The sequence below is a fragment of the Equus przewalskii genome, chromosome 23 (assembly GCF_037783145.1).
Source record: "Equus przewalskii isolate Varuska chromosome 23, EquPr2, whole genome shotgun sequence".
Classification (NCBI taxonomy): domain Eukaryota; kingdom Metazoa; phylum Chordata; class Mammalia; order Perissodactyla; family Equidae; genus Equus; species Equus przewalskii.
Window position 1 is genome coordinate 25584 of NC_091853.1, and position 24084 is coordinate 49667.

A 24084-nucleotide genomic window follows, 5' to 3' on the forward strand; every position below is an offset into this window, starting at 1 on the left:
ATGCATCTTCTGGAAGAAAAAGACGATTTCTGTGGAAGGGAAATAATGAATGAAAAGAAGCCACTCACTAAGGAGTACTATCAACTCCAGTCTTCACCTTCATCTCCGTCAATCTGTCTTCCTGTTACAGATATTCTTCCCATCTGAAATGCATCCTGTTTTGACTCACAGAACACCTGTGTGCCCAGGTAAATGACTGAAGCCTCATCACATGAACTATGAGGGTGTGGCTGCTCACTGACAGGAGGGCTCACCGTATAAAGGGCGCCCCTGATTTACCGAGTCTCACTGGCAGGATATGAGGTGTTCTCTTTGCCAAGAGACAAACGTCTCTAGTTCTTTCCCAGCGGAAGTCAACACAAGAAACTACCAGCATTATTCCAGCAGAAAGGCTAGGAGAGCCGAGCAGCTACCTCTGAAGGGTTGATATTAAATCCAAAGAAGCAGAGTTAGCCTCTGTGTGTGCTTGTACTCTTGTTGTACATACATCTATCATATATATTTTGACTGTTTATTACACGGGCAGGAAGTAATCATAATTCCAGCAACAAGCACAGTGCCTCTGCATAGTGGCTGTTTAACAACTGAAAAATACATGTTTATATAAATAGCATATGGGGTGGGTGGGAGGGAGGAAAGAATCTATATTACTCCTCTCTAGGGTAGAATACCTAAAATTTGCAACATAGAGGAGGTGGGTTTTGAGGGATGGGAAAGGGAAGAAATGGCTTTCCAGGCAAAGGGAATATTCTCATCTAAGGGTGTCAAGGAAATGCAAGCAGCCCCCTAAGCTGAAGTGTAAGCTACCACAAGATGGGGAGGGGCAGCAGATGGGACTACAGGGGAGGCAGGGCTGGCTTACAAAAGCCCTTGCATCAAATACTATGGATGTTGGACTTATCTTTTAGGACACAGGGAGCCTTTGAAGAACTCAGAGCAAAGGAGTGACGTGAGTGATTCGCACTTCATTAAAAAACTTTGAATCAAGAAGAGGTTGGCAAAGAGAGGAGAAACATTCCCGTGGTTCAGGGGACAGACAGCAAATAGCGTAAAGAAATGGAAAGAAGAGGGCAGATCTGAGAGATACTTGGGAAGAAGAATCAACAAGGCTGGGCACAGGAGAGGGGAGGCAGGAGGAAGTGTGAAGACTCAGGGCTCTGTCTTGAGTGACTGCACAGAGTCGAACCACTTACTGATAGGAAACTCACAAAAAGCGGGTCTGAAGAGGAGGAGGAGAGACAGAAAGCTTGGTTTTGCCTATACAGTCAGGCATTGCGTAATGACGTTTCAGTCAACAACAGACAGCATATACGACGGTGGCCCTGTAAAATTAGTACCACATAGCCTAGGTGTGTAGTCAACTACACCATGTAGGTTTGTATAAGTGCACTCTGTGATAGTCACACAACAACGAAATCACATGACGACGCATTTCTCAGAAAGTGTCCATTGCTGAGTGACGCACCACTAAACCGAGTTTGAGGTATGGCTGCAACACAAGAGACGGCCAGCAAGCAGGTGGCCGCAGAGTACGAAGCTAGAGGGACGGAAGCGGGTTAGAAGAATGCCTTTGGAAGGCAGCAGCAAATGGGTGGTAGTTAAAGTAATAAGGGATGATGAGCTGGCACAAGGAGAATGCAAACAGAGCACAGCAGGCCAGGAATTATACCCTGGGGACACAAACATTTAAGGCCATTTAAGATCATCTCATTAGATGTTCACTAAACAACATTCTGATTATAATTTAGCTGTCCACGTAGGTTTCCCTTGGGGATAAAATGCATTGATCAATATAAATTAGTATTTGGACGCCCTGGAAGTTAAATTATATAAATAAGCACTCTGGCATATACTCAGTCTCTTATGAGTTTGAATACTGTGAATTGTTCTCTCCCCTAAACTTCATTATCCCAGAGACTAGACTATGGACCACAGCAGGCCACCAAGGCCCTACCACCCACTAAAGCTTCACCTGAGCACCAGGTCAGGCCCCTTTCCTGCATCTCCAGCTCATATCTAACCTGGATCCTGGCTTCCAGTTACAGCATCTCCATAAACCAGCTCCATAACTAGGAACAACTGAGTGACTCCTAATTCACATCTACGAAAAGAAGGGTTGAATTAAAACGATCTCTAAAGACTCTTCCAACCAACCCTTGTTCCTCAATGAACCACGGAAGCCCTCTAAGGGCAAAGGAGGAACTGGACAGGACCCACGATTAGGAGGGACACCACACAGCTTCTCAAAAGTTGGTCCCCCTCCTCCAAAACTCCATCTGCCAGGGGAACTCAGTGAAGCTCCCTGAGCAGCTCCCAAGGAATTTTCCCAGTCTGCTTACAACACTCATTTGAGCCAGCCCTAGATGTCAGGAGGCATCGTCAACCGAGGGTGGTTTATTCCTCCCAACACAGCTGAGCTGTCCTCGCTGTGCACAGGCAGGTCTCACGGTAACGCAGCAATTGCAGTGTCAGGCCCGACCTCGCCCCCCATCCTACCTTCTCATACTCCTCCTCCCCAGGGTTGTGTTTCTGCAGCCAGTCAGCCAGGGGCCGGTCCTTGAACGAGCCGGTCACCCCGTGCTCCACCTGGATCTTGCGCAGGGTCTCAGCATTGGGGATCATCTCCACCATCCCTGGGAGAGGAGGCACTGGGGTCACTCCAGAGCAGAGAGAGGGCACTGTCGGGGGAGGACTATGAGAGCTTTGCTGGATGCTTCCGTCTAAATTCAGCTCTAGGACATTTGCACAAAGTCCGATAACAAGGGGAAAGGACAACGGTAGAAAGGAAGGCCACTGCTCAGGCCTCAGATTCCACAATATGAGGGGGTCCTTGGTCTTCCCTGTTCACAGGCGCTACTCCTTTTTCATTTTTAACTTCGACTATGGGAATTTTCCAATACGTATAAGAATAAAGAGAACACAGATTCATGAATGCTAATGGTCACGAATTCACACATAACCATCACCCAGTTTCAAAAATTATCAACATTTTGCTAATCTTGTTTCATCTATTTCACTCACCAATCCTGCTTCTCCCTGCTGGCTGGAGTGTTTGAAAGGAAATCCCAGACTTGTCACTTCACTCTGAATATTTCAAGGACAACTAACAAGGACGCAACCACCATGCCATTATCATATCCAAAAAATTAAGTCATTCTCTAATCTGATCCAATCTAACCCAGTCTATATTTAAATTTCCCCCATTTGTCTCAAAAAATATCTTTTTACAATTGGTTTGTTTGAATCGGGATCCAAAGTCTACAAAGTATGTTGGTTGTTATGTCTCCAAGTCTGTTTTATTTTATAAGTCTCTCTCCCCTGCCTTCTTTTTTTTAAGGCCGTGCTATAGCTTCTAATGAAATGCTCTTGCCCGTTTTGTTTTTCTGGAGAAGTACACAGCTCACGTTGGCGAATAGGCAGAGGCAGTGAGCAAGGGTGCCCTCCACACCAGCCGCCTATGCGCAGCCCCACCCATGCCCAACTGACCTCTCCCCCGGCCAGTGGAGAAGCAGCGGAAGATGACCATGCGCATGTCCAGCCCCTCCTGGACCCAGATCTTGCTCATGATGCGAATCATCTGCAGGGTTAGCATGTCCTGGCGAAGGTCATCCCCGCACTGCAGGGAAGAAGACAGTGACCAGGACCCGTCTCCCCCGGCTCCCACATCTCCCAGGAGGGCAACCCTGCCCCAAACTACAGCGACAAGTGATGACCCAGTTCCCCCACCTCACACCTCTGGCCACTTACTCAGCTCACACCAGGTCAAACAAACAGAGGTGGGCCAGTAACCACAATTGTTCATGTGGGGTTCCAGCTCATCCCTCAACCCCACAGCTCCATGTGAATTGAATTCAAGTTCCTACTCTTCGTGCAGGCCTTCTGACCATCAACGTTTTTTTAAACTTGAGCATTTATACCTTGGGTTTGCAATGTACACACAGCAAATGTATATTATCAGTTACTAAGTCACATACGTGCATTTCCTCTCCCCCAAAAGATTATATACTCTGAGACTATCATTTACTTCTCAGGATCACGGATGTATCAGCTAGAAAGGATCTCAGGGTTCGTAAGTCCAACCTACACCTGATATCTTAATTTCCTCTTCAACATGGCTGCCATGTAGTCATTCAGCTTCTGCTTGAACATCCCCAGGGAGAAGCAGATCACCATCTTATCCATGTCCTTGTTGGGCAGGTCTGCCCCCTAGAAAATGCTTCCATGTATTGAGCTGTCAGTTGCCTCCCTACACCTCCTACACTCTGCTCGTAGCGCTCTGGGGCCATGCAGAGTTAGTCTGTTTCCTGGTTCACCTGATGTCTTTCACATTGTAAACTGGCATCGTGGAACAGTGGGAAGAGAACTGCTTCTGCCACACTCAGGCTCCCTCCTCCCCTTCTCTCTGCCACCTTCGTCCCACCAGGCTTGAGTGAAGTGTCCTCACCTTGAAGATGACACGGATGTTCTCACCCAGCGGATCCACATTCTGGAAGGAGAGCTTGAGGGGGACAGCATTGGAGTTGAAGTAGGAACAGTCCTGCCACAGTAGAGAGGGTAGCAATGAGGGTCAGGCTGGCCCACACCCAGGAAGGAACGTGGCCTCTCAACCTTCGCTCAAGCTGCTGCCAGTCCAGCTGCTCGCTGTTTCTTCCAGATTTCTCAGGAGCCCACATTCCTTCCTTCCTTCCCTCCCCACTGCTGTCATCCCACTCTGCTGTTGGCAACCTCAGCTCTGGCATCTGGTCTCCCATCCCTTCGATTTATTCTGCACACAGCTCACTAGCTGTGTGACTTCTGACAAGTCACCAGTCCCTCAGGTGACTCCTCTGTAAACGGGCTCACAATACCAACTTCATCAGAGTTGTGGGGATGAACGTGATAGCCAGCATAAAGCACTCAGACCAGTGCGGGCACGGGCGTGCACAGCAGATGGCAGCTGAGAGCTGCGATCACCACCACCGCTCCGGATTGCATCCCAACAGCACGGGGAGAGGCACCTACCCAGCCCCCAACCCAGTTCCTCCACCCTCCACAGCTGTCAGGCAAAGGTCCATACACGTCAGGGCTGGGAAGAGGCCCAGCCATGCCTTTCTCCCTCCTGTCTCTCAGAGCCAGGTGGTCAGTGAGGACCTTGCCTCCACAGAGCCCTCCCCACCAGTCACTCACCCTGGGCACGATGCCCTTGACCAGCAGACTGGGGCTGAGCGGAAGGCGGCAGGAGCCGTTGAGGGTAAAGAACTGCCTCACCTCCTCCAGGCCCGAGCGGAGGATGCCCTGACAGGAGGGCAGATGGAGAGCGCGGTGAGACACAGGCCAACCTCGCAGAACCAGCCCCCTAGAGGGGGGTACCCAGCAGGAAAACAGCCCCTTGGGAAGTGCGGACAGCCTCGAGGAGCCCAGGAAGGACAATATCCAGCCAGATGCGAGCCTGGGATGGCACCTAGGCAGCGAGCCTAAACCCGAGCGGCTGGGTGGATGGCAGAACAGCGCGCAGCAGGCCATGGCGAGCAAGGAGGGTGGCTGTGTCTCTGGGGGAGATGCTGCTCAGGCTCTTGCCAAGATAGGTCAACAATCTGGACATTAAAATCTCCCAGTTTTTAAATGATAGCAACCAGGAACACTGCTGGCCTGATACAGCCCCTTTGTGCAAACAGATAAAGGTGCCCCCTCTGGCTGGCAACAGCCTCGAGCCATGGCTCAGAGCAAGTGAACAAAGTATGACTGGATTTCAGCCTGTACATGCCCCTTCTCGCTGGTGCTCTAGTGCAGTGAACAACTTACACAACTGTGCTTAGCCTTTAAGGCAAATAGTTAAATAAAAATTTTAATGCTTTGCCGGTCAAACAAAACACATCCATGGGCTGTATCGAGCTGGCAGACTATCACCTTGTAGGTTACTGACAGAGTCATCTCCTTCCAGCCCTTAAACCAAGGATGGTCAAGTGCCATCATGCTGGTCAGGATGCCTATGAAGTTAATGACTAGCTGCAGAAGCCAGGACCAGAAATGGGTAGAGGCGGTCTCACCCCACTCACCTGCCGTACAGATGGGGTGGCCTCCCGGACCTGCTGGGCCAGCTTGGCCAGGGTGCTGACGAGGCAGCACTGGCGGTTAAACTCCTCTCTCAGCCCCTTGCCACAGCAGCACAACAAGGCTGCCAGCAGATACTGGTAGCGGATGCTGAACTGAGAGTCCTTGAGGCCATCCTTCAGCAACCTGCAAGGCAGAGGGAGTGGGGAGTCAGGAGCTCAGAGGATCACAGGCAAGGGTGTGTATGTTGGGGGTGGGGGGAGTCAGACCCAGCTTCAGCTCCCTGGAAAATCCACCCCAAACATGGGAGGGAAAATAGACTCTGTACGCGTAGTTTATACAGAGGTGTTCATCATATTCTAGCTGGTCCTACTGTGCCCTTAAGGACAGCGTGAAGCTCCTCTGTGTCTGGTCTCCTTGATATTTCTGCTGTGTGTGGGAGGGAAGTACCAGGGATGATCCTCACTGTGCCACGCGGGGGTGGACGGAGACCCCCGAGGAAGGGGAGCCACCCAAGGCCTTGTGGAAATCATCACATGCTGGAGCCCCAGGAGCTCACTCCCCCTCGCTTGCAGCAGAGCAGAACACTCCCAAGGGAAGCCCTCGCCTTGCTGCACGCGCAGTTTTACCAGAAGAAGTAGTGAGTCACTCTCAAGTCAGAGACGGCGCGTTTCAGCAGGAAGCGCACGAGGGGGCTGTCCAGGTAGCACTCATACTTCAGGGCCTGTTTGGGATGGAGCCAACAGGAGGCTTTACCCACTGCCTGTAACCCACAACCACTACGAGCCCCTGGGACCCTGGGTTCCAAGGGCAGACCGCAGACTGACCTGGGGCTTGTGGTGGGACCATGAGAACTGGAGGGAAGGCCAGTCCACCCACCTGCACGAGCTGGGGCAAGTAGTCGAGCAGCTCGGCGTCCGAGAGCGAGCCAATCCACTGCACAGCCATGCGACGCACCTCCTGGTCTGGGAAGCTGCAAGACAGAGCCCAGGACCTGACGACCCAGCCACGGGCTCTGAGTGTAGCAGTGAGCAAGCACGCCACCCCTGGGCTTCAGAGGCACGGATGGAGGAAAGGCAATGACTCCCAGAATCTGCCAAAGCCACTAGAAGAATCCTAAGCAACCAGACAGCAACCCTTGAGAATGGCCCTGGCCCACAGTCCGAGTTAGCCTCGCGCCAGAAATTCCCATCACCAAAGAGCCCTCGTAGGGTTACAGCATTAATGTGTCTTGGTACCATCCTGTAATGCAAAGCTTGCCAGGCAAGTGAGAGAACCAGGGAATTTTACATCAGCCGGTACCCTTGGCAGCACGAGTTTAGCAGAGATTAGCAAAACCGTTGCCTCAAAAAGTCCTGAAGGCAAGACGTGTGGATTGGGTCCATGTTAATTACTGAGAGTGGTGAGAAACAGGCCAGGGATCCTGGGTACCATTCAGGAAAGGTGGCCCAGGGTCTATACTGGGAGCCCGTGTCCCCAGAGAGCCCTTCAGAGGAAAGAGGGAAAAGAGGACTGTCAGCGCAGAACCAGGGGATAAGGTCCAGGTCACAGAGGTGTGTGAATCTGTCAGGACGCAGCACACTACAAGGCAGGTTGGCATTCCCTTCTACGTAAACTAACGAGCTCTAGCTAATGATATGCAGGTGAAGTATTTAGGAGGGAGTTATGATGTCTGCAATTTACTTCAAAATGCATAAAAAATAAGCTGGATGGATAGATGGATGCACATGTGACAAAGCAATATAGCAAATGGAATGGTCAGAGTCCAGGTGGTGGGCAGATGGATGTTCACTGCAAAAGTTTCATTTTGTTGAATGTTTGACAATGTTCATTATATAACGTTGAGGGAAAATGAGGAAAAGAAAAAATAAGAGAGAAGAGGGAAAAGCCCCAACTTTCAGGCCCACTTTACCATGGTCCCCAGGGCTGACTCAGGCCAGGAAGGGGCATGCTGGCCCAGCTTCTGGAAGGACATGTGGTCAGGACAGGTGGGGTAACAACTCACGTGGCATGAAGGAGCCCCAGGGCATCCTGGTGGTTCATGTGGGTCCACTGCTTCAGGAGAGCATAGGTGTCGGGCAGGCACGCCCACTCCCAGCTGGGGGCGCTGGCGAGCACCAAGGGGAGCGAGCTCACCTCCGAGTGGCAATAATATCGCTTCTCCCACAGGCGCTTCTTGTCAGCATCAGTGAGCCTGGGGTAGGGGTGGAGGGGGAGGCGAGAAAGTAGAGTCAGCCAGAGAACAGGGTGCTTACTCTCCAGGAGAATGCCACCTTCTCTCCAGTTCAGTGGTTTCCCAGATTTTGCTGCGCAGTACAATCCCCCGAGGAGCTGTGTAAAATCCCCTTGCCCAGGCCACACCCAACACCAAGCAAGACAGCAAGTCTGGGGACGCCAGGCATCCGCGTCCTTAAAAGATCCCTAATGACTGCAACGTGTGAAGCTGAGTGTGGACACCAGGGCCCAAACTTCATCTTGCATCCTGACTCAGGGACATCTCAGGCCAAGGAAGAATGCAAGGGCCAAGGGCAACACATGCTACCCATCCTGAGGATGCCCTGAGGGCACCACTCCCAAGAAGGGCCACCAGAGGGCGGTGGTCCCCACAGGTCAGGGTCTGGGCAGCTGAGAGGCCTCCTGGGGCTTCCGGGGGCCAGCTGGAGATTTTAAAGGACCAGCAGCTAATTGGGCCTGGCCTGCGATCAGGAGTCTAACGGCAGCTCTGCAGGCACTCAGCTGATCTGGCCGCCTTGGGTGGGACATGGGGGACAGATGAGCCTGTCTCTCATTTCCCCAGCTACCACTTGTGCAGGGCCACGCAGGAGCCAGAGAGGCACCCAGAGAGAGCAGGCAGAGGAGGAGCCCAGGTCCCACCAGCTCCTGCAGCTCATCTACTCTTCTCCAATCCTGGTGAGAGGAGCAGCCTCAAGGATGAGGTCAGCTGGACTCGCTAACTCCTGAGAGCTGCCAGCTGGCCTTGACACCTGATGCTTTTTGAAAAGTGACAGGACCAGAGAAATCCTAAGGCTATGGGTGTGGAAGGGGCAGGAGGTGGGAGCAGGGTAGTGAGGATGGCAGCCAGCTGCCCCACTGGACAGTGAGTAGTAGACAGCTTATCTGGGGTGTCGGGCAAAGCTCTGGTCCTCCTGCCAAGCCGGGTCTGGGCCAAGTCCCTAGTGAGGGGACAGGCATTCCCAGATCTAATCCTGACCCTCACCTCTCCACTTTGCCTAATGTCGGCTCATGAAAAAAGGGCTGGGGCTATCCTCAGCAGAGCCCTCTCTCCACTACCTCCTGCTTAGGTGGCAATGCCCACCCCATCCATCCTACCTCTACTCCCAAAGCAGGAGGCCAGGTGCCTAGCTGGCAGGGGAGAGAAGGTCAGACAAAATGCGGCAGACCTAGTGGGCTGAGCCACACCTGGGCGATGCCCGGGCCTCACCAGTACAAGGACTCCTTCTGCATGATGTTTTTAAGCACGCGTTGGTCTTCCTCCCGGAGGCTGCCAAACTCATAGCGGGGGCTGAACTTGTCTCCAGGGGGGCTGGTGAACTTGATGTCGAAGGCAGAGGTGGGGAAGTCAATCTGGGGGACGGCATGAGAGAATGGTGGAGAGAGAACAGGCAGGTGAGTGGGGGCTGCCACCAACCTGGGTCTCCAGCTTCTGTCACACACCAGCATTCCTGCCCTTCTCCTTCCCTCTTTTCCTCCCTTCCCTGGGTTCTTTGTCTGTAAATTAGTCCCCAGTTGGGGACTCAGTGATCTCTAAAGTCCCCTCCAGCTGTAACTTCCAGCAAAAAATGAGAAGGAAACAAAGAGCAAGAGAGAAAAATGGGAAAGAGAGAAATTGGGCTAAGATGCATCCAGGTGAGGGGCCAGCCGCAGGCCAGGACTCTGAACAGAAGCGTTGCCAGGCGGAGCCACTGGGAGCCTCCAGTGTGGTCCTGTAGGGCACTGCTGCCTGATGGGATGTGGGATCACATGCCAGGGAGGGCCCTATGGACTCTAAAGCCCGCGATATTCAGTCCCCTTGTTCTATGCTGCCAGATGGTCATCCTCCTAAAATGGATATCAGAGCTGAGTGAGCCAGGACTCGAAAGGAGTTCTATGTTCCCTCATTCAGCAAATGTTCATTGAACCCCATTATGCACCAAGCATCATTCTAGGCCTGGGCAGAGAGTAGTAAATAAGACACGTAGAAACATCTGCTTCTCAGAGCTTTCATTCTATTATCATTCCATTTCATTCCATACCCACTTTGACATTCCATATTCCATATCAAAGCAACTCGTGACCACAAGAAAGGGGAGCCAGAAACTAGACCTTGGGCCTGACCAGTTCCTCCTCCTCCCCCCCCCAGAGAATGGGTCCAGCCCACTAGAGCATGGAGTGACTGGCTGAGGGAAGGTCCCCCACACACACCGAGGGCACGGTTCAGACTGGATCAGACTTAGTAATATGAGGGTTCAATATACGGGACTCCGAGGAGCTGAGCCTTGGATAGGGAGGGTCTCAGACCCTGCCTTCAGGCTCCTGGAAATCAAAGTTCACCTCCGGCAGACGGGATGTAGATTCCACAGAACTCGCACTCCCACTCCGGGTCTAACCATATTCACCCCGTGGCCTCAGTCACGTCATCATCCAATGCACAAAATTCCAGCCCAAACCGCAGGGGAGACTTGGAGCTGATCTGGAGTGGTCCTGATGGGTGGGCAGGAGGGAGGGACTGGGCTAGGGTCTCACCTGCAGAATGACGCTATCCGGCTGGTGGAAATTAGGTGCACTCCAACGGGCACTGGGATTTTCCTGTGTTGCTGGCCATAAGCCCAGAAGCTTCCGGCCACAGGTCAGGACTCTAAGGAGGATGGAGGGTGGGCTGAGCCAAAAAACCCAGTGGCTGAGATGGTTCTCTTCTGGCTTCTTGATTCAAAAACCTGCCTTCTTCTTGAAGCCACCACCCAGCTCCTCTCTCTCATTCTTCCCTTAGACATGGCCTCTTCCTTCTTCCAAGTCTTAGAAAAGCCCACCCCATCCAGGAAGCCTTTCTGAGCTAACCACACCCTGGTCTGGATGGCCTGGTGGCACGGATGCCTTCATGAGGTAGAGAGCTGGACTAGGTGACCTCTAAAGTCCTTCCAGTGACAAGAGCAAATAACACGTTACCCAAACATTGCACTTCCATGCCCCTGCCCAACCGTGCTGTGCCACCAGTCCCGCCCAGTAACCCTTGGTTACATCAATTGTCCTGGTCTCGCGTCCTGTGCCTTGGTCCTCTCCACCAGGGCTGGGACCCTCTGGACCCTGTTGGCGAGCCTCACATGGCCAACCCTTCCAAGGGGCATTGGCCAGTACGGCAGCCAGGACCCTCTCTCTATCCCCCTCTTTCCCTTCCAAGGCCAAGCAGCTGCTGCCGGGGGCCACATACTGCCTGAAGTTGAAGAGTGGGGTAGTGACCCAGCCCAGGGCTTCAGGCACCCGCCGCTGCTTATTGGCCTCCGAGGAGCCGCCAGCTGGGGGGATGGGCAGAGCATAGAGAGTGGCACACAGCAGGGTCTCCCGAGGCAGCCGGTTCACCTGCACGGGGAAGCAGATCCTAGGGAGGACAGGAAACCAAATCAGGCAGTGCTGCCCTTGTGGCTTCAAGGGACAGGCAGCCCAGGAAGTTAACCGGAGGCTGAGAACTCGTCCTCCTCTAGGATATCGGATGTGTTCCCTGGGGAAGCCCTCCTGCAGAACGAGGACATGTCCCAAACTGGAGGCAAAACTCCACTGGATGCTCCCAGAAGCACAGGATGGTATCTTCGCAGCCTCTCAGCAGAGCGAGGCAAACGCTCTGACTCTGAGGCTACGCACGGCACCCAGACAGACCTCACTGCTAGAGCCGTCTCAGCGTTTGGGGGACCACAGGCCCCACTGTAAGCCATGTGCCTCCCTCGTTTTAGCATTCCTGCAGGGGGCCACCAGGAAGCTGCTCCTTTTGACAATCCTTTTCCATGGAAGTATCCTCACCCTTCCCCCACTTCATGCCGCTGACAGGAACCAGGAAGCAGCAGCAGCGAGTTCTTGGCCCTCATGCACACCCCTCACGGGCCTCCTGCCTGTCTCTCCTCTCCCGGCCCCTTCTCAAACTAACCCCCGGGCCACAAGACAGTTGGTTCCCACCCTAAAACATTTTCAAAGCCAAAGGGATAAAGAGAAGGGGCTTCCCAAAGTCCCCAGGGGAGGGGGTGAGAAAGTAGCCTGGTAGGGCCGAAAGCGCGGAGAGTAAGCCTTGCCACTGCCCAGCCCAGGTGTTCCCTCTGCCTGAGCCACGCCCGCCACTCCCTCCAAGCCCAGGACAAGGAGCTGGGGTGCGGTGAGGCAGAGAGGGGAGGGCAGCTGTGGAAAGAGAGGGAGGACCCACATTACCTTTCTGGGAAGCTGTCCCTGGGCCAAAGTCCACACTGTCACACCCTCCTGGCCGGCACAAGGCCAGCAGCTTCTATGCCAGAGGCCACAGAGGCAGGGTGGCCACCAAGGGCAGCAGTCTCCCTCCACTGCTGCCCCTCACTCCTCCAGGGAAATCGCCACCTAGATGAGGCACTCCCTCCTGCCAGAGACTGGCAGAGCCCAGCTCTGTCCCAGCTGCCCCTACCCTTGGGGGCCCACAGCTATAATTAGGGCCCCTCCAGCTGCCAGCAGATATGCTGGCCAGCGCTTGGCTAGGGGTGGCAGCGCACGGCTGCTGGGCCTATTTTGAGAGGGTAACTGACCCCAGCACTGGTGCAGTGAGAACCAGCTGACCCCAGAGCAGAGGAGACAGCGGGTCCTGAGCCCTCCCTTTTTTTTTACCCAGGAGGCAGCTAACTTCACATCTGGAGAAAACGGGGTGTAAGGAAACTTTCTAACTGAAACCCTAACCCCTAGACCTAGCCGAGGCCCCCTTCTCCTCAGTTCTCGAGTATCTCTGGCATTCCAAAACCTCCCCACAGACCTTCAGCCAGGGTCATTCAGGATAACCGGAATAGTGGCTGCAGCCCTGAACCTCCTCCCTGTCTGAGAAACCCCTCTGCTTCCCTCTGCAACCCATTCCTCAACAGCACATCACGGGGACTGCCTCTTCCAGGAAGGACTCCTAGGATGTGCAGGTTCCGGTCCTGGCTCTGCCACTCACAACTTTGGGCAACTACTCACATCTCTGTGCCTCAGTTTCCTCATCAGTGCAAAGGGGACAGAGCTCCACCTGTGTGATATGTGTGCCCCTTGTCCAGGCACTCTCTGTTATGTGGCACTGTGGCTACGACACTGGCACTGGGCTACATGGTCAGTATTTTTGTGCACAGATATCTCCATCTATCAGTTACTGTTTAAGTCACTTGGAACACAGAAACCAGAACCGAGAGGGCTCCCCCAGCTAAGAAGAAAGCATTGATGATGTGCTCGGTATTGTGCCAAGTTCTTCACTTGCAATGTCCCACCTGCTCTCAAACAATCCTGTAGGGTAGGCCCTAGGACCATGTCCACTTCTGGCTGAATGACCTGCCCACGGCTGCATCTACAGTAAGGAGGGAGGATGACTGAACCCGGAGCCTGTGCTCTGAGCCCTACACTGCAGCGCCTTCTCCCAAAGACCTTGGTCTTGACCATGAAAGTGCGAAGAGGTCTGCCATGGAGCATCTGGATAGGCAGGGCTTGCTCCACAAGGTGCTAGGCAGGGATCCAGCCCTCTGGGATTGGGGGCAGAGATCTCAGACAGGGAGCGGAATGAGACCCAGAGGCCAGGCTGCTTCTTTACCTCCGATACTCCATGGGAAAAGGGTCTAGCCACTCTGGTGGGGCTGTCTGGGCCGGAGCACTGCATAACACCCCTCCCTTGGCAGCGGCAGGGACTGAGGCCGGAGGCACCCAAGGGTTGGTGCAACTCCAGAGTCACTGAAGGCAGCCATCCTGCCTCCAAGGCGGTTCTCTTGCCCTGGAGGCTGTGTGACTAAAGGACTTTATCTACACCTTTACTGTTCTAAGAATTATGCAGGTGCGAAGACAGGAGAAAGGGTCTGCCTTCCCAGCTGTCTACCTGTAAAGCGAGCATCTCCAGACTCAGAGCATCTCGGGACTCTGTCTACCTATTTCAGCATCCTTAGCCTCCCCAAGGGCCCTCTGCACTCTTATCCATCTGCACTCCAAACACTGAAGTTGCAGTTTTGCTCTGTAAATAAGGACTCAGATGTAGTCACTTCTGGGGAAGTGAAGCTGGGGGCAGCAAACACGGGGCTTTCTGACTGTCTGGAGGGAGGGCAGCGCACAGCCCAGAAAGGCCCAGGCAGGCAACACCTGCAGTGCCACCCTCCGAAGCATGCTCGCCTCCATTTCCTTCCTGCCTTGCTTGGCTGATGCTTACCTTCCTGACACTGTTAATAAACCGTGATTAATACCATCTTGTGCTTGTGGTTACATGTTTATATTTATAACCTATTTCATTTCAATGCCACAACTGCCTCTGAGTTAAAAAAAAAAAGTCCCCACTTTACAGTTTGAGAAACCAAGGTACAGAGAGGCCAAAGAGACCCGAGGACTAGAGACAGAGCTAGAAAGGGAGCCCGGTTCCCATGGCTCCAAGCCCACTGTCCTCCCTCTGGACACCCTTCCCTTCTCCATCTGTATGAGAGAAAGCACAGCTCCCTGTCCCTATTCTATGGAAACCATGGGAGGAAGGGAGAGGATGAGAGTCCCTCAGACTAGTTAAACCTTTGAGGGGAGACAAGATCAAAATGATGAATGATTATTAAAACTAGTAATCAACAACCAACACTTGTGTAGCCCTTCGCGGTTTACGAATGGCCTTTATGGACACTTCTCATTGGAGTCTCATAAGTTGAGAGGTAGAAATTATACTTGTTTCCATTTAAGAGTTAGGGAAGCAGAGACTCGAGAGGCTGATTGACTTGTTTGGTTAGGGTTAGTGACAGGAGCCTGGTTTAATCTCCGCAGGCAGCCCTAGTCCCAGTAGGGATGGATGTGCAGTGGCTGGGCAGGGAGCCTGTGGGAGGGCTTACTGCTGGTCCCAGATGATGAGGTGGAAGAGGTACTTGGAGAAGTGAGCCCTTCGGGTCTGCAGGGGGCTGCACAGCTCCTTGCCGCCGTGGCTGAGGGAGCAGGAGAGGTAGAAATCTTCATAGCTACAAGAGAAAGGAGGCAGGTCAGGACAATCAGCTCCCAAACCCCATCCCAGTCACCCAACCTATGCCATGCTCCGTTTCCCCTAGAAAACTCCTCTGGTCTCTGGGCACTGTAACTAGGGGTCACTGGACAAGACAGCCAGGTTGGATTTGTGGAAGTGAGCTCCAGGAGAAGCAACTCAATCTGGATCCCTCTGCCCAGCTTCAGGCTCCAGGCTAGCTCCACGCTTTTTTCTTCCTTCCTCATCGGGAACCAGCCACGGAGCCGCCTCCTCAGTCAGCTCCAGCCCATCGGGTGCGGGATGCGCAAGCGCATGAGCAGGTGAGAAGGGTGGGGGAGGAACGACATATGCCGACATGAATGCCAACACATGGGAGTCCCTGTGGCTCGCGACAGGTGCCTGACAGAAGAGGTCAGAGAAGGCCCTGGTTTCCCAGGCTGCCTCCTTTGTTCTCCGCCAGTCGCCCAGAGGAATACATTAACTGAGGAACAAAGAGTGAAGGGAGGGGTTCCGGAAGGGGCGGGGGGCGGGCAGAGCCGCATGCCTACTCCCCGGGCCTTGGATGCCAGGGGACCCTGCAGAGGAGCCAAGGATTACAAAATGAACGTGCCCCTCCACCCACCCCTGCAGGCCTAAGGACTCCAGACAAAGGGTCATCTCCCACCTCCCCGCCCCTCCCACTGTGTGTCTGCAGCAGGGCGCAGTCATTGGCCGTGGGGCATGCACTCGATCTGGGAAGAGGCCATCTGTCGCCCTGTCTCCCTCAGCTAGCCTTGGATGGGAGGGGGCAGGGATGCCGTTGCAGCCAGCACTGAGAGGGAAGGACAGGACTGACCGCTGCTGCTGCCTCTTCTCCTCTCCTAGAGGACCTTCTCTCTCCTCTGGGGTGTCTCAGCCCACGGCCCCCTCGAGCACATGGCTCACCCCCTCAGCCCCAGTGCACTACAATGCCACAGAGCCTAAACTTAAGACAGCGGGGTCATGCAGCTGGGAGAGCCCATCTGAGTCTAATGCAGCTCGCTCCCTGGAGGCCATTCAGCAGTGGACTGACCTGGTAGCCCAGGTGATGGGGATGCGGTGGGTGGCATAGACAGTGAAGGCCAGGGGCCCAGAGAAATGGCAGGCCTCCTGGACCAGGTCATGCTTGTGGCTCCCGTGCACTGCTGTCTGGAAGTCTGCGTTGAACGCGTTGCAGTACAGCTCCACCAGGTCCAAGATGGCAGCTGTCAGGGCTTCCACGACCTTCTCTGTGAAATGCAGGGGTCAGAAGGAAAAGTTGTGAGACCTCACAAGCTCCATCTTGTTGCTATGGCACTGACTAGGATGGGACACCCTAGGACAGCAGGCCCCAAATACCAGTAGGTTTCTCATAGCTGGGGCAAAGCTCATCCAATGGTGGTGGGATGAGAAAAAAGCAGGCGCATGCCATGAGCTTCTCATAAAATGGTAGATTTTTAAGTTTAAACATTGTCCTTATTTTTATGTATTGATACCTATTTAGTGTTAAATGTCCTTTCTTTGGGGAAATAGTGGAAATAATAATAGTCACTTTAAAAAAGTCACTGCTTGGCAAAATGAAAGCTGACAATTTCTATGTTGGTCCTCAAAATAATACTTTTTGGGACATTTTATTGGTCCATGAAATCCAAAAGATTGGGACTCAATGACCGAGAATGCCAGAGATACGGGCTTTGTAGGACAAAGTTCTGCTTGAAAAGACCCAAGGGGGAATCCTAGTAAAAAATTCTTTATCAGCTTCTCCTCAGGCCCATCCTAAATTGGAAACGCAGGGGTTATGAGCCATCTGGAGAATAATCATAGCCTCTCCAAGTGAGAGTTTTCCCATCTGGAACCCAGGGCTCACTTTGTCTCACCCCCCACCCCACCACTTCTACCACCTCATCACCATCTCCCAGGGACACCACAGGAATAACCAGTAAAGAACTGAGAAAACATTTTGTGGGAAGAAATGTGCTCTCCAGCTGTGTCCATGCCTCCTATAGGAAAACACACACACAGAGGCAGACGTGGACCCATAAATCAAGGGGGCCTGGGAGAAAAAGGAATCTGGGAAGAGACCAGTTTTCAGCTGCCCCTACTGGAAAAAGATGGAGAGCAGTTTCCTTACCTCGGTTTTCCCTCACAGCCAAGACTGTGGGATCCTGTGGGGGGAAGGGGAGAGAGGGGAGCATCAGGGCCATGGCCTTTTCCATCACAGCTGGAAGAAGGGCTTTTCAAGCTGTGCTCATCTGGACCAGAAGGGGCTGAAACTTGAGGAGCAGAGATCCCCCAGGGAGGATAGAGGAATGGTTTGTACCAAATCCATGTGGTAGACAGTGTGAGGCAGACCAAGGACAAAATCACCATGTCCACCCAAATGAGACACCCCAACCCTCAGGCCTCTCCACTTCAGATCACAGAGCCCACTGTGCTGGCCCTGTCTGCTCAGCACACGGCCCCCCACTGTGGAGTCACAGAGTCCCTGGCTTGAGGGAGATTTTGGTTTTGCTCCCTGCTGGACATGCAAACTGCCCAATGGCTCAGGGACTGTGAATAAAGCCTTGCTGGAACTGGGCTCCCAGCAATCAGCCCCAGGGGGCAGACCCCAGCCCACCCTCACCCTCAGGAAGAGGGGACACACTTGGCATCCATTCCCAAGAACTCCTGTGGTTGAACTGTTCACACACACAAGATGGAGGTAGAGAGAAGAGCCCTTTAGGGGGTGGACACCTCATCACAGGTAACTCCTCGGGTCCCCTTGCCCAGGTTCATCCCTGAGCCCATTACCTTCTGAATCTTGGGCTGCATGCGGGAGGGGCAGGGGGGCAGCTGGTTGAGAGCACTGGTGATCTCAGGAGTTTCCACCGCGGCCAGGGCGTTGCAGATGGCCTTGACAGACTGGACCACCCTGTCAGCCTTCAGCGGGAAGTCCCCCTGTGGGAGGCAGCAGAGTAAGGCTAGCGCTCTGGGCCTCCAGCACTCACAGTGTTGAAGGAACCGGTTTGGGGGAGCAGGGCTCATGATCCCCAGGAGTAACTAGTGGAACCCATGCTTGATTTTCAACATCTAGTATCAGCGAACAATTGCTCCTAGTGATTAAGTGGCCCCACAATTCTTTCAGCCATCTCCCTCACCTGCCCCTACTCTCAGCCTCCCTTCTCAGCCAGCCTACTCACACTACACAAACACATACAGGTCTCCCCAGAGACGTGCAGTTTCAAGAAAATCAATCCACAGGGAACAACAAGGAGGCCGGAGACCACCCTGGGCTCCACTTGCCCTCCAGGCTTACTTCTCCTGCTTCCACCCAGTTTCCAGATGAGTCTCATCTCAGTTCCAGGCATGCTGCACCATCGGCTCCCCTCTGCACACTGGCCCCTGCAGTCTTCCCATTTGGAATTCCTCCACCTGCCCTGCCCTGATTACCTCTGTAAATTCAATCAGGGACCAGCTAAAATCCAGCCTCCTTCCCACAGCCGTCCCAGCCAGTGCCCTCTCTCTCCCTCTCCAAGAGTGCTTGATTAACTCATGTACCACCCTGTTCTGCCTACTAATAGCTTTATGACGCCATTTTTCTAGCAGGAACACAAGCTCCCTGAGGCTAAGACAATTCTCATGCTTTTCTACCCACAGCAGCCACTAACACAGGACCAGATTAGCACAGAAAAGGTGTTCAGAGAACTTCCCCTTGTCACTGTACGTGTTGGAGCAGAGGCCACTAGAGAAGGGATTTGGGCAGTGGTAGGGGTTGAACGAGATATAATGCAGAGCTCCCCAACAGGGAGGAGTCCAGACCACTATTAACCAGATCAATGAGACAGGGATTATTTCACTGTGAGCTAAAGTTCACTGTCTGAGCTTCATTAGCTTCAGGATATTTCGGGCAAAGATTGTGAGGCTTTAAGCTCCATGTGAGTCCAAGTGGGGGGACTCTTGGCCCCTCCCCACATTTGCGACTCTCACCTCCCAATGGTTTTCCACCTGTGACTCCAGCATCAGAACCTCTCCAGTCAGCGGTTCCCGGGCCTTGCTCACAGGGGGCAAACTCCAATGCACCTCCAAGGCCAGCAGCTGGGGCGACAACTCTACGTCCCTTAGCTTTGGAGACGCCCTACTCCAGAAAGACGGATCGGGCCACAGTTCCTGCCCTACTTCTCCAAAGGAGCAGAGCCCCTCTCTCCACACCTGCCAGCTGTCCAAGAGCCGGCAGTCTTGGTTCGCCCATGAGCTAGGGGAATGAAAAGAAGTGCTCTGCTGATAGATTTTCAGTGTCTTTACTCCAGGTCCCTGTAGGGCTGGCTGATCCCAGGAGGACGGGGGGAGGCGGGAGGAACTCAAGGTGGCTGGGCCAGCCCAAGGATTTGTACTCACATCAGTCAGCAGGAAGGCATCCACCTCATTGTGGTAAGTGTCGAACAGAAGACTCAGGGCCTGCCTGGGGAGTTGGGGACAGGGAAGAGTCATAGGAGAGGTCAGGACAGACCCAGTGTACTGGGACACCCATTCTCTCCCTCCCTCTCCACAGCTCAGGAACCAGGCTCTGGTTTAAAGGGACTCCCCCTCTTCCCATATGTTCCATGGAGGGCAAGTCCTTTCCACTTTACCACCTCTCACTTGGAGAATGATGGCAAAGTCCTAGAGGGAAGAAATATAACATGCCCTCGAGTGAGGATCTTCCCCATAAGACTTGGGCCCCAAGCCCTGGCACCTGCAAGAATCCTGGGGCCCTGGCAGAAAGGCGAGCAAGGATATCTGTGGGGTCCCCACACAGTTCCTGCTTGGCCCACATACAAGATGGCACCCACTCTCACCTGCTGATGGTCTGTTTGACTGGCCTCTCTTGCAGATGGATGAGGTAGTTCAAGGTGGAGGGGCTCTGGTCATCATTCACCTGTGTAAGAAGTACCCTATTCAGAGAGAGGTGGTACCTTTCTCTCAGCCCAGCACTCCTACCCTATCCCACCTCCTGTATTGCACATCACCCTCTGTCCACTCCACCTCCCCAACCCTGTGCAGCCATCGACTCCCCCTGCACGAACCGTGCGGGCCAGGTCACTGTGTACAGCTTTCTGCTCCATCAGCTGTAGCCGAATGTCGATGTCAAACTTGCGGCAGTATTGAATGTACTCATGGCTGCCCAGGGCATGCTTGCTGGTGGGGTAGGGGGACAACAGCATTAGCATCCTGGGGACTCAGTGGGAAGGGGCTGCATATCTGAGCTTGGGCAGAGTGACAGGAGAAGAGGGTAGGGGGAAGTGATACAGGGGTACCTGTGCTGAGCCCCCTGCCTTAACTCCTGGAAAATGTCACAGTGGAGGTCTGTCTAAAGAAAAGCCACCTAATACACTTCACCCTTGGTCTGTGCAAACGTCGACTTTCCTAGGCACTTATTACCTGTGTCATTATCACTGGTTCACTCCAGAGGAGGGAATTTCTGGAGGGCATGGGGAACAGAGGGACTTCTCAGGGGTGGTGTTTAAAGCCCGTTCTCTTCGCTGTGGTGTATGGGACATGCTGGAAGTCAGCCTGTGCTCAAGCTTGGGCACGGGGCTCAGGAGTGACACTCTCCCACCGGGATCCTCTGTCTCCCACCCTCACTATTACCAACTGGGTGCTAAGGCCAAGCGAAGCCTCAAGGCTCCAAGATTCCAGGTCTGTTGTTCCCAAGCCCATCCCAGATCTGCTTCTCCCCTCCCTGTGAATGACCACATAAACCCTCCATGGACTCCTAACCAACGGCCACCTGCATCCCATTCCCACTGCTCAAGTGCCAACACGCGAGACCCCTCCCTAGTTTTGGAGAAAGAGGCCTAGGGAGTCCCTCTGTGATCCAGCCTTTTCCTCCCTCCCAAATCACACCTTAGTCAGAAAGAAAACCCAGGAGAAGGGCAGAGCAAGTCCCTCTTCCAGGCTGGCGCTGCAAGCCTGGGCTGGGTCCCAGCAGCTGGCAAGAGAAGCCAGGAAGGGGCTCCCTCCTCAGCAGAGCTGGGACTCCAGGCCAGAAGTGGAGGGGAGAGGAGAGGCAATGAGGGAAGGGAAGGGCTATGTGCAGAAGCCAACAGAGGTGCCCGGGCCCAAGGCCAGTCTGGGTGCACCTAGGACTAAGGGGGTTCTCCACACCCTGAGGCGCCAAGCCTCTGATCTAGGCCCCAACCTACTAAGACTAAGCTGCAGCCCAATCCTGGGGGTGGAGAGGCTGGACTGTGGGGTGGGCCCAGTGGGAGTGCCTGAGAGGAAGGAAGAGTGGTGGGGGGGAGTGGCAGGAACCCAACCCTCCCCTGGGACTGTCTCAAGGTCCTTATCTGAGAGCAGCCTACATCCTGGACCCACCACGCCCCCGCAGCTTCAGCCCCTCCTGCTGGGCAAGGGGAGGAAACCGCAGGGCTTCCTTGGGAGCTGGCAGCTTTCTGGAAGCCCCAAAAGGTCCTTTCCACCCTCACCTCAAGGCAGCAGCCTTGTGCTCAGGGGGCCAGGCTTTTCTGTTGGTGGGTGGGATGAGAAGACCCTCGGTGGGAGCAGGGCAGGGGGCTCCTAGACTGAGTCATGGACACAGGTCCCTGGGGACTTGCCTGACCTCTGTGGAAGGCTGCCTATGTGTGTGAAAGGAAGAGTGGGAGAGGCACGCCACAGGACCACCAATCCTGTCCACCCTGCCTGGTCTGGGCAGGAAGTCGGGACCTGACAGCTTGTCTACCACCTCTGGACTTGGGACCCAGGACTTAGGGGAGCTGCGAGGGAAATGGCAGTATCCATCTAAGCCAGATCCAACACATTCCTCTCTTTGGACTTGTCCTACCCTACTAATATTTATTGATTGCTCATCGGGTCATTCTCACATTTAATCCTCACTACATTTTACAGAAGAAACTGAGGGTTAGGGTTTCACAACTAGTAGGTCACAAGCCACAACCCAAATCAGCCACATTGGTGTGGTCCACTATGCCCTGCTCCCTTATAAGAGTGGCAGGCTGCCCAGGGCGCTCCCTGCAGCGAGATCCTGAATCTAGGACCCGTTCTTATTTCTCCAGGGGAAAGCGAGACACAGAACATGTCTGAGCATACTCCTGGAGTTGTGCCACGAGGGGCCCTGCCCCTCCCCTTTCCCTCAGCTTCCCAGTTGAGGGCGCAAAGGTCAGGAAGCACCTATGATGCAAAGGTTAAAGAAAACTAGCCAAGAACGGCTTGAGCCGTAGGTCAACCATCCTTGCACCTGGACCTGGATGTAAGAGAAACAGCACGTGGTGGAATGCCCCAGCACTCCTGGAACCGAGAGGCAGGCCTCTGCTTCCCCTCTCCAAGGCCTGCTTTCTCCAGGTGGCCAGGGGTAGCAGGCATAAGCAACTGGAAGCTTGGAGAGGAAGCAGATCCCTTTATTTCCCTATCTGCTGCTCTCTGGCTGATCCCACAGTCTGCACCCAGCGGCACCCCTGGGGGGTGCAACCCCCTCTGACGAGCACTCCAGGGCCCCAGGGCAGTGGAAGGGGACAGCTGTGGCCAGTCCACATCAGATGTCCAGGGAGGCTGCCTGCTGCAGAAGGCACTGGATGGACGGCAGGGTAACCAGCGCTCATGCCAGCAGGGAAAGGCTTGTCGGCAAGGGAAGGGGGAGGAGAGAGCAACGATGATTTCTCCCCCGGGTTCACAAGGGTACTTCTGCCCAGTTCCTCCTGCCCCTGGCCATAAAGACATCACACATAATCTAGGGCAGGAGAAACAACCCCACAGGCCCCCCACCCCCATACACACATCTATCCACATGCAGAAGTCTGCAAGCAGACAGGACCTTTTCTTTGCCTAATCCCAGCTCCAAGCTCTTTCCACAGCAGATTTGGCTCAGGAAGCTGGCCAACCCCGCTGGAAGAGGGAGCTCCTGGGGAAAGTGCGACGTGGCTGCAAGTGTGCCCAGAAAGCAGGAGTCCTGACTGTGGGATTGGGGTGGGACTGCCAGCTCCAGCCTGGATCCCAGCACCGCCCCTATGAAGTCCCCTCACAATCCTACTATCCAAAAGGCAGGCGCTGCCTCCTATCCTGCTTGTCTCCACCAGGTCACTCACTTCTGCAGGAACTCCTCCAGCCCACAGGGCTTCAGGACAAAGTCACCCACGTCCACATCCCTCAGCTCATCATGGGTGTAGCACAGGGTCTGGTAGATGAGCAAGTCGACAGTGGAGGAGCCTGTAAGGAGTGGGCAGGGGAAGCAATAATGGGGGGCACTGGGGCAGGCGGGGCTCAGCGTGCCCACCCTAATCCCCCACTCCTGGCTAAGCATCCTCCAGCCCCATCACCAACCAGATAAGGCAGGCACACACACAGTTTTGGGGTTGAGGAAAGTGACTGTGGACCTAAAAAGCTGGCCCCAGAGCCAGTCCCCCAAAGGGGTTTCCCTACTGCCCGTCATCTGGGCCATGAGGTGGGGTGGGAATTAAAGCCAAAGGAGGCTACAATCCAAAACACAGTCAACCCCACCCCACCTCCAGGGATGCTCACCACCCACTGACTTACAGTTGCAGGTAAAAGTGAGCGGCTCCCGCAGGCTGTCACACAACACAGTCACCTTCAGGTTGACCTCATCCCCAAGATGCTCCGGGCTCGGAGTGACGGCACTCCAGACATATCCAGTGAGGGAGTAGTCTTGGACATCAGAGCCAGATCGGAGGCTGTGCAGGAAGAGAGGGAGAAGGGCCCTCGCTGTGCCTTCAGAAAAGAGCAATGACAAGAGGCCCCAGGGCCCCTCTGTCCCCACTCAGCCTGGCCCTCCAGGTCTGCAGGCCAGGATGGGGCCCTGGGGAGGCAGCTCGGAGGAAACTGTGTCTTGACACATTTGCTCCAGCTGCAAAATATTTCCCTAGCCAAGCTGGACAGTAGAGATCGTTCTAAAAGGGCCAGGCCATCCAGGC

At 54.2% G+C, this 24084-nt stretch overlaps 1 protein-coding gene across 11 annotated transcripts in view; it reads right to left on the reverse strand.

Annotated features, from left to right (window-relative positions):
• Positions 1-24084, reverse strand: part of PIK3C2B (phosphatidylinositol-4-phosphate 3-kinase catalytic subunit type 2 beta) — a 61527-nt gene that overhangs the window by 12908 nt on the left and 24535 nt on the right. For 8 of the 11 annotated variants that reach the window (XM_070591389.1, XM_070591386.1, XM_070591396.1 and 5 more), the window contains 20 exons: positions 23690-23844; positions 23242-23362; positions 20227-20338; positions 19999-20078; positions 19559-19622; positions 17975-18121; positions 17316-17349; positions 16239-16434; positions 15063-15185; positions 11456-11623; positions 10774-10885; positions 9473-9615; positions 8036-8224; positions 6910-7003; positions 6660-6754; positions 6036-6216; positions 5167-5274; positions 4445-4537; positions 3487-3616; positions 2497-2633 (listed from right to left, as the gene is read on the reverse strand). In XM_070591389.1, coding sequence (XP_070447490.1) covers positions 2497-2633; positions 3487-3616; positions 4445-4537; positions 5167-5274; positions 6036-6216; positions 6660-6754; positions 6910-7003; positions 8036-8224; positions 9473-9615; positions 10774-10885; positions 11456-11623; positions 15063-15185; positions 16239-16434; positions 17316-17349; positions 17975-18121; positions 19559-19622; positions 19999-20078; positions 20227-20338; positions 23242-23362; positions 23690-23844 — 2482 coding nt within the window. The remainder of the gene's footprint in view (positions 1-2496; positions 2634-3486; positions 3617-4444; positions 4538-5166; positions 5275-6035; positions 6217-6659; positions 6755-6909; positions 7004-8035; positions 8225-9472; positions 9616-10773; positions 10886-11455; positions 11624-15062; positions 15186-16238; positions 16435-17315; positions 17350-17974; positions 18122-19558; positions 19623-19998; positions 20079-20226; positions 20339-23241; positions 23363-23689; positions 23845-24084) is intronic. The other 3 variants (XM_070591392.1, XM_070591388.1, XM_070591394.1) reach the window with 1 other exon arrangement.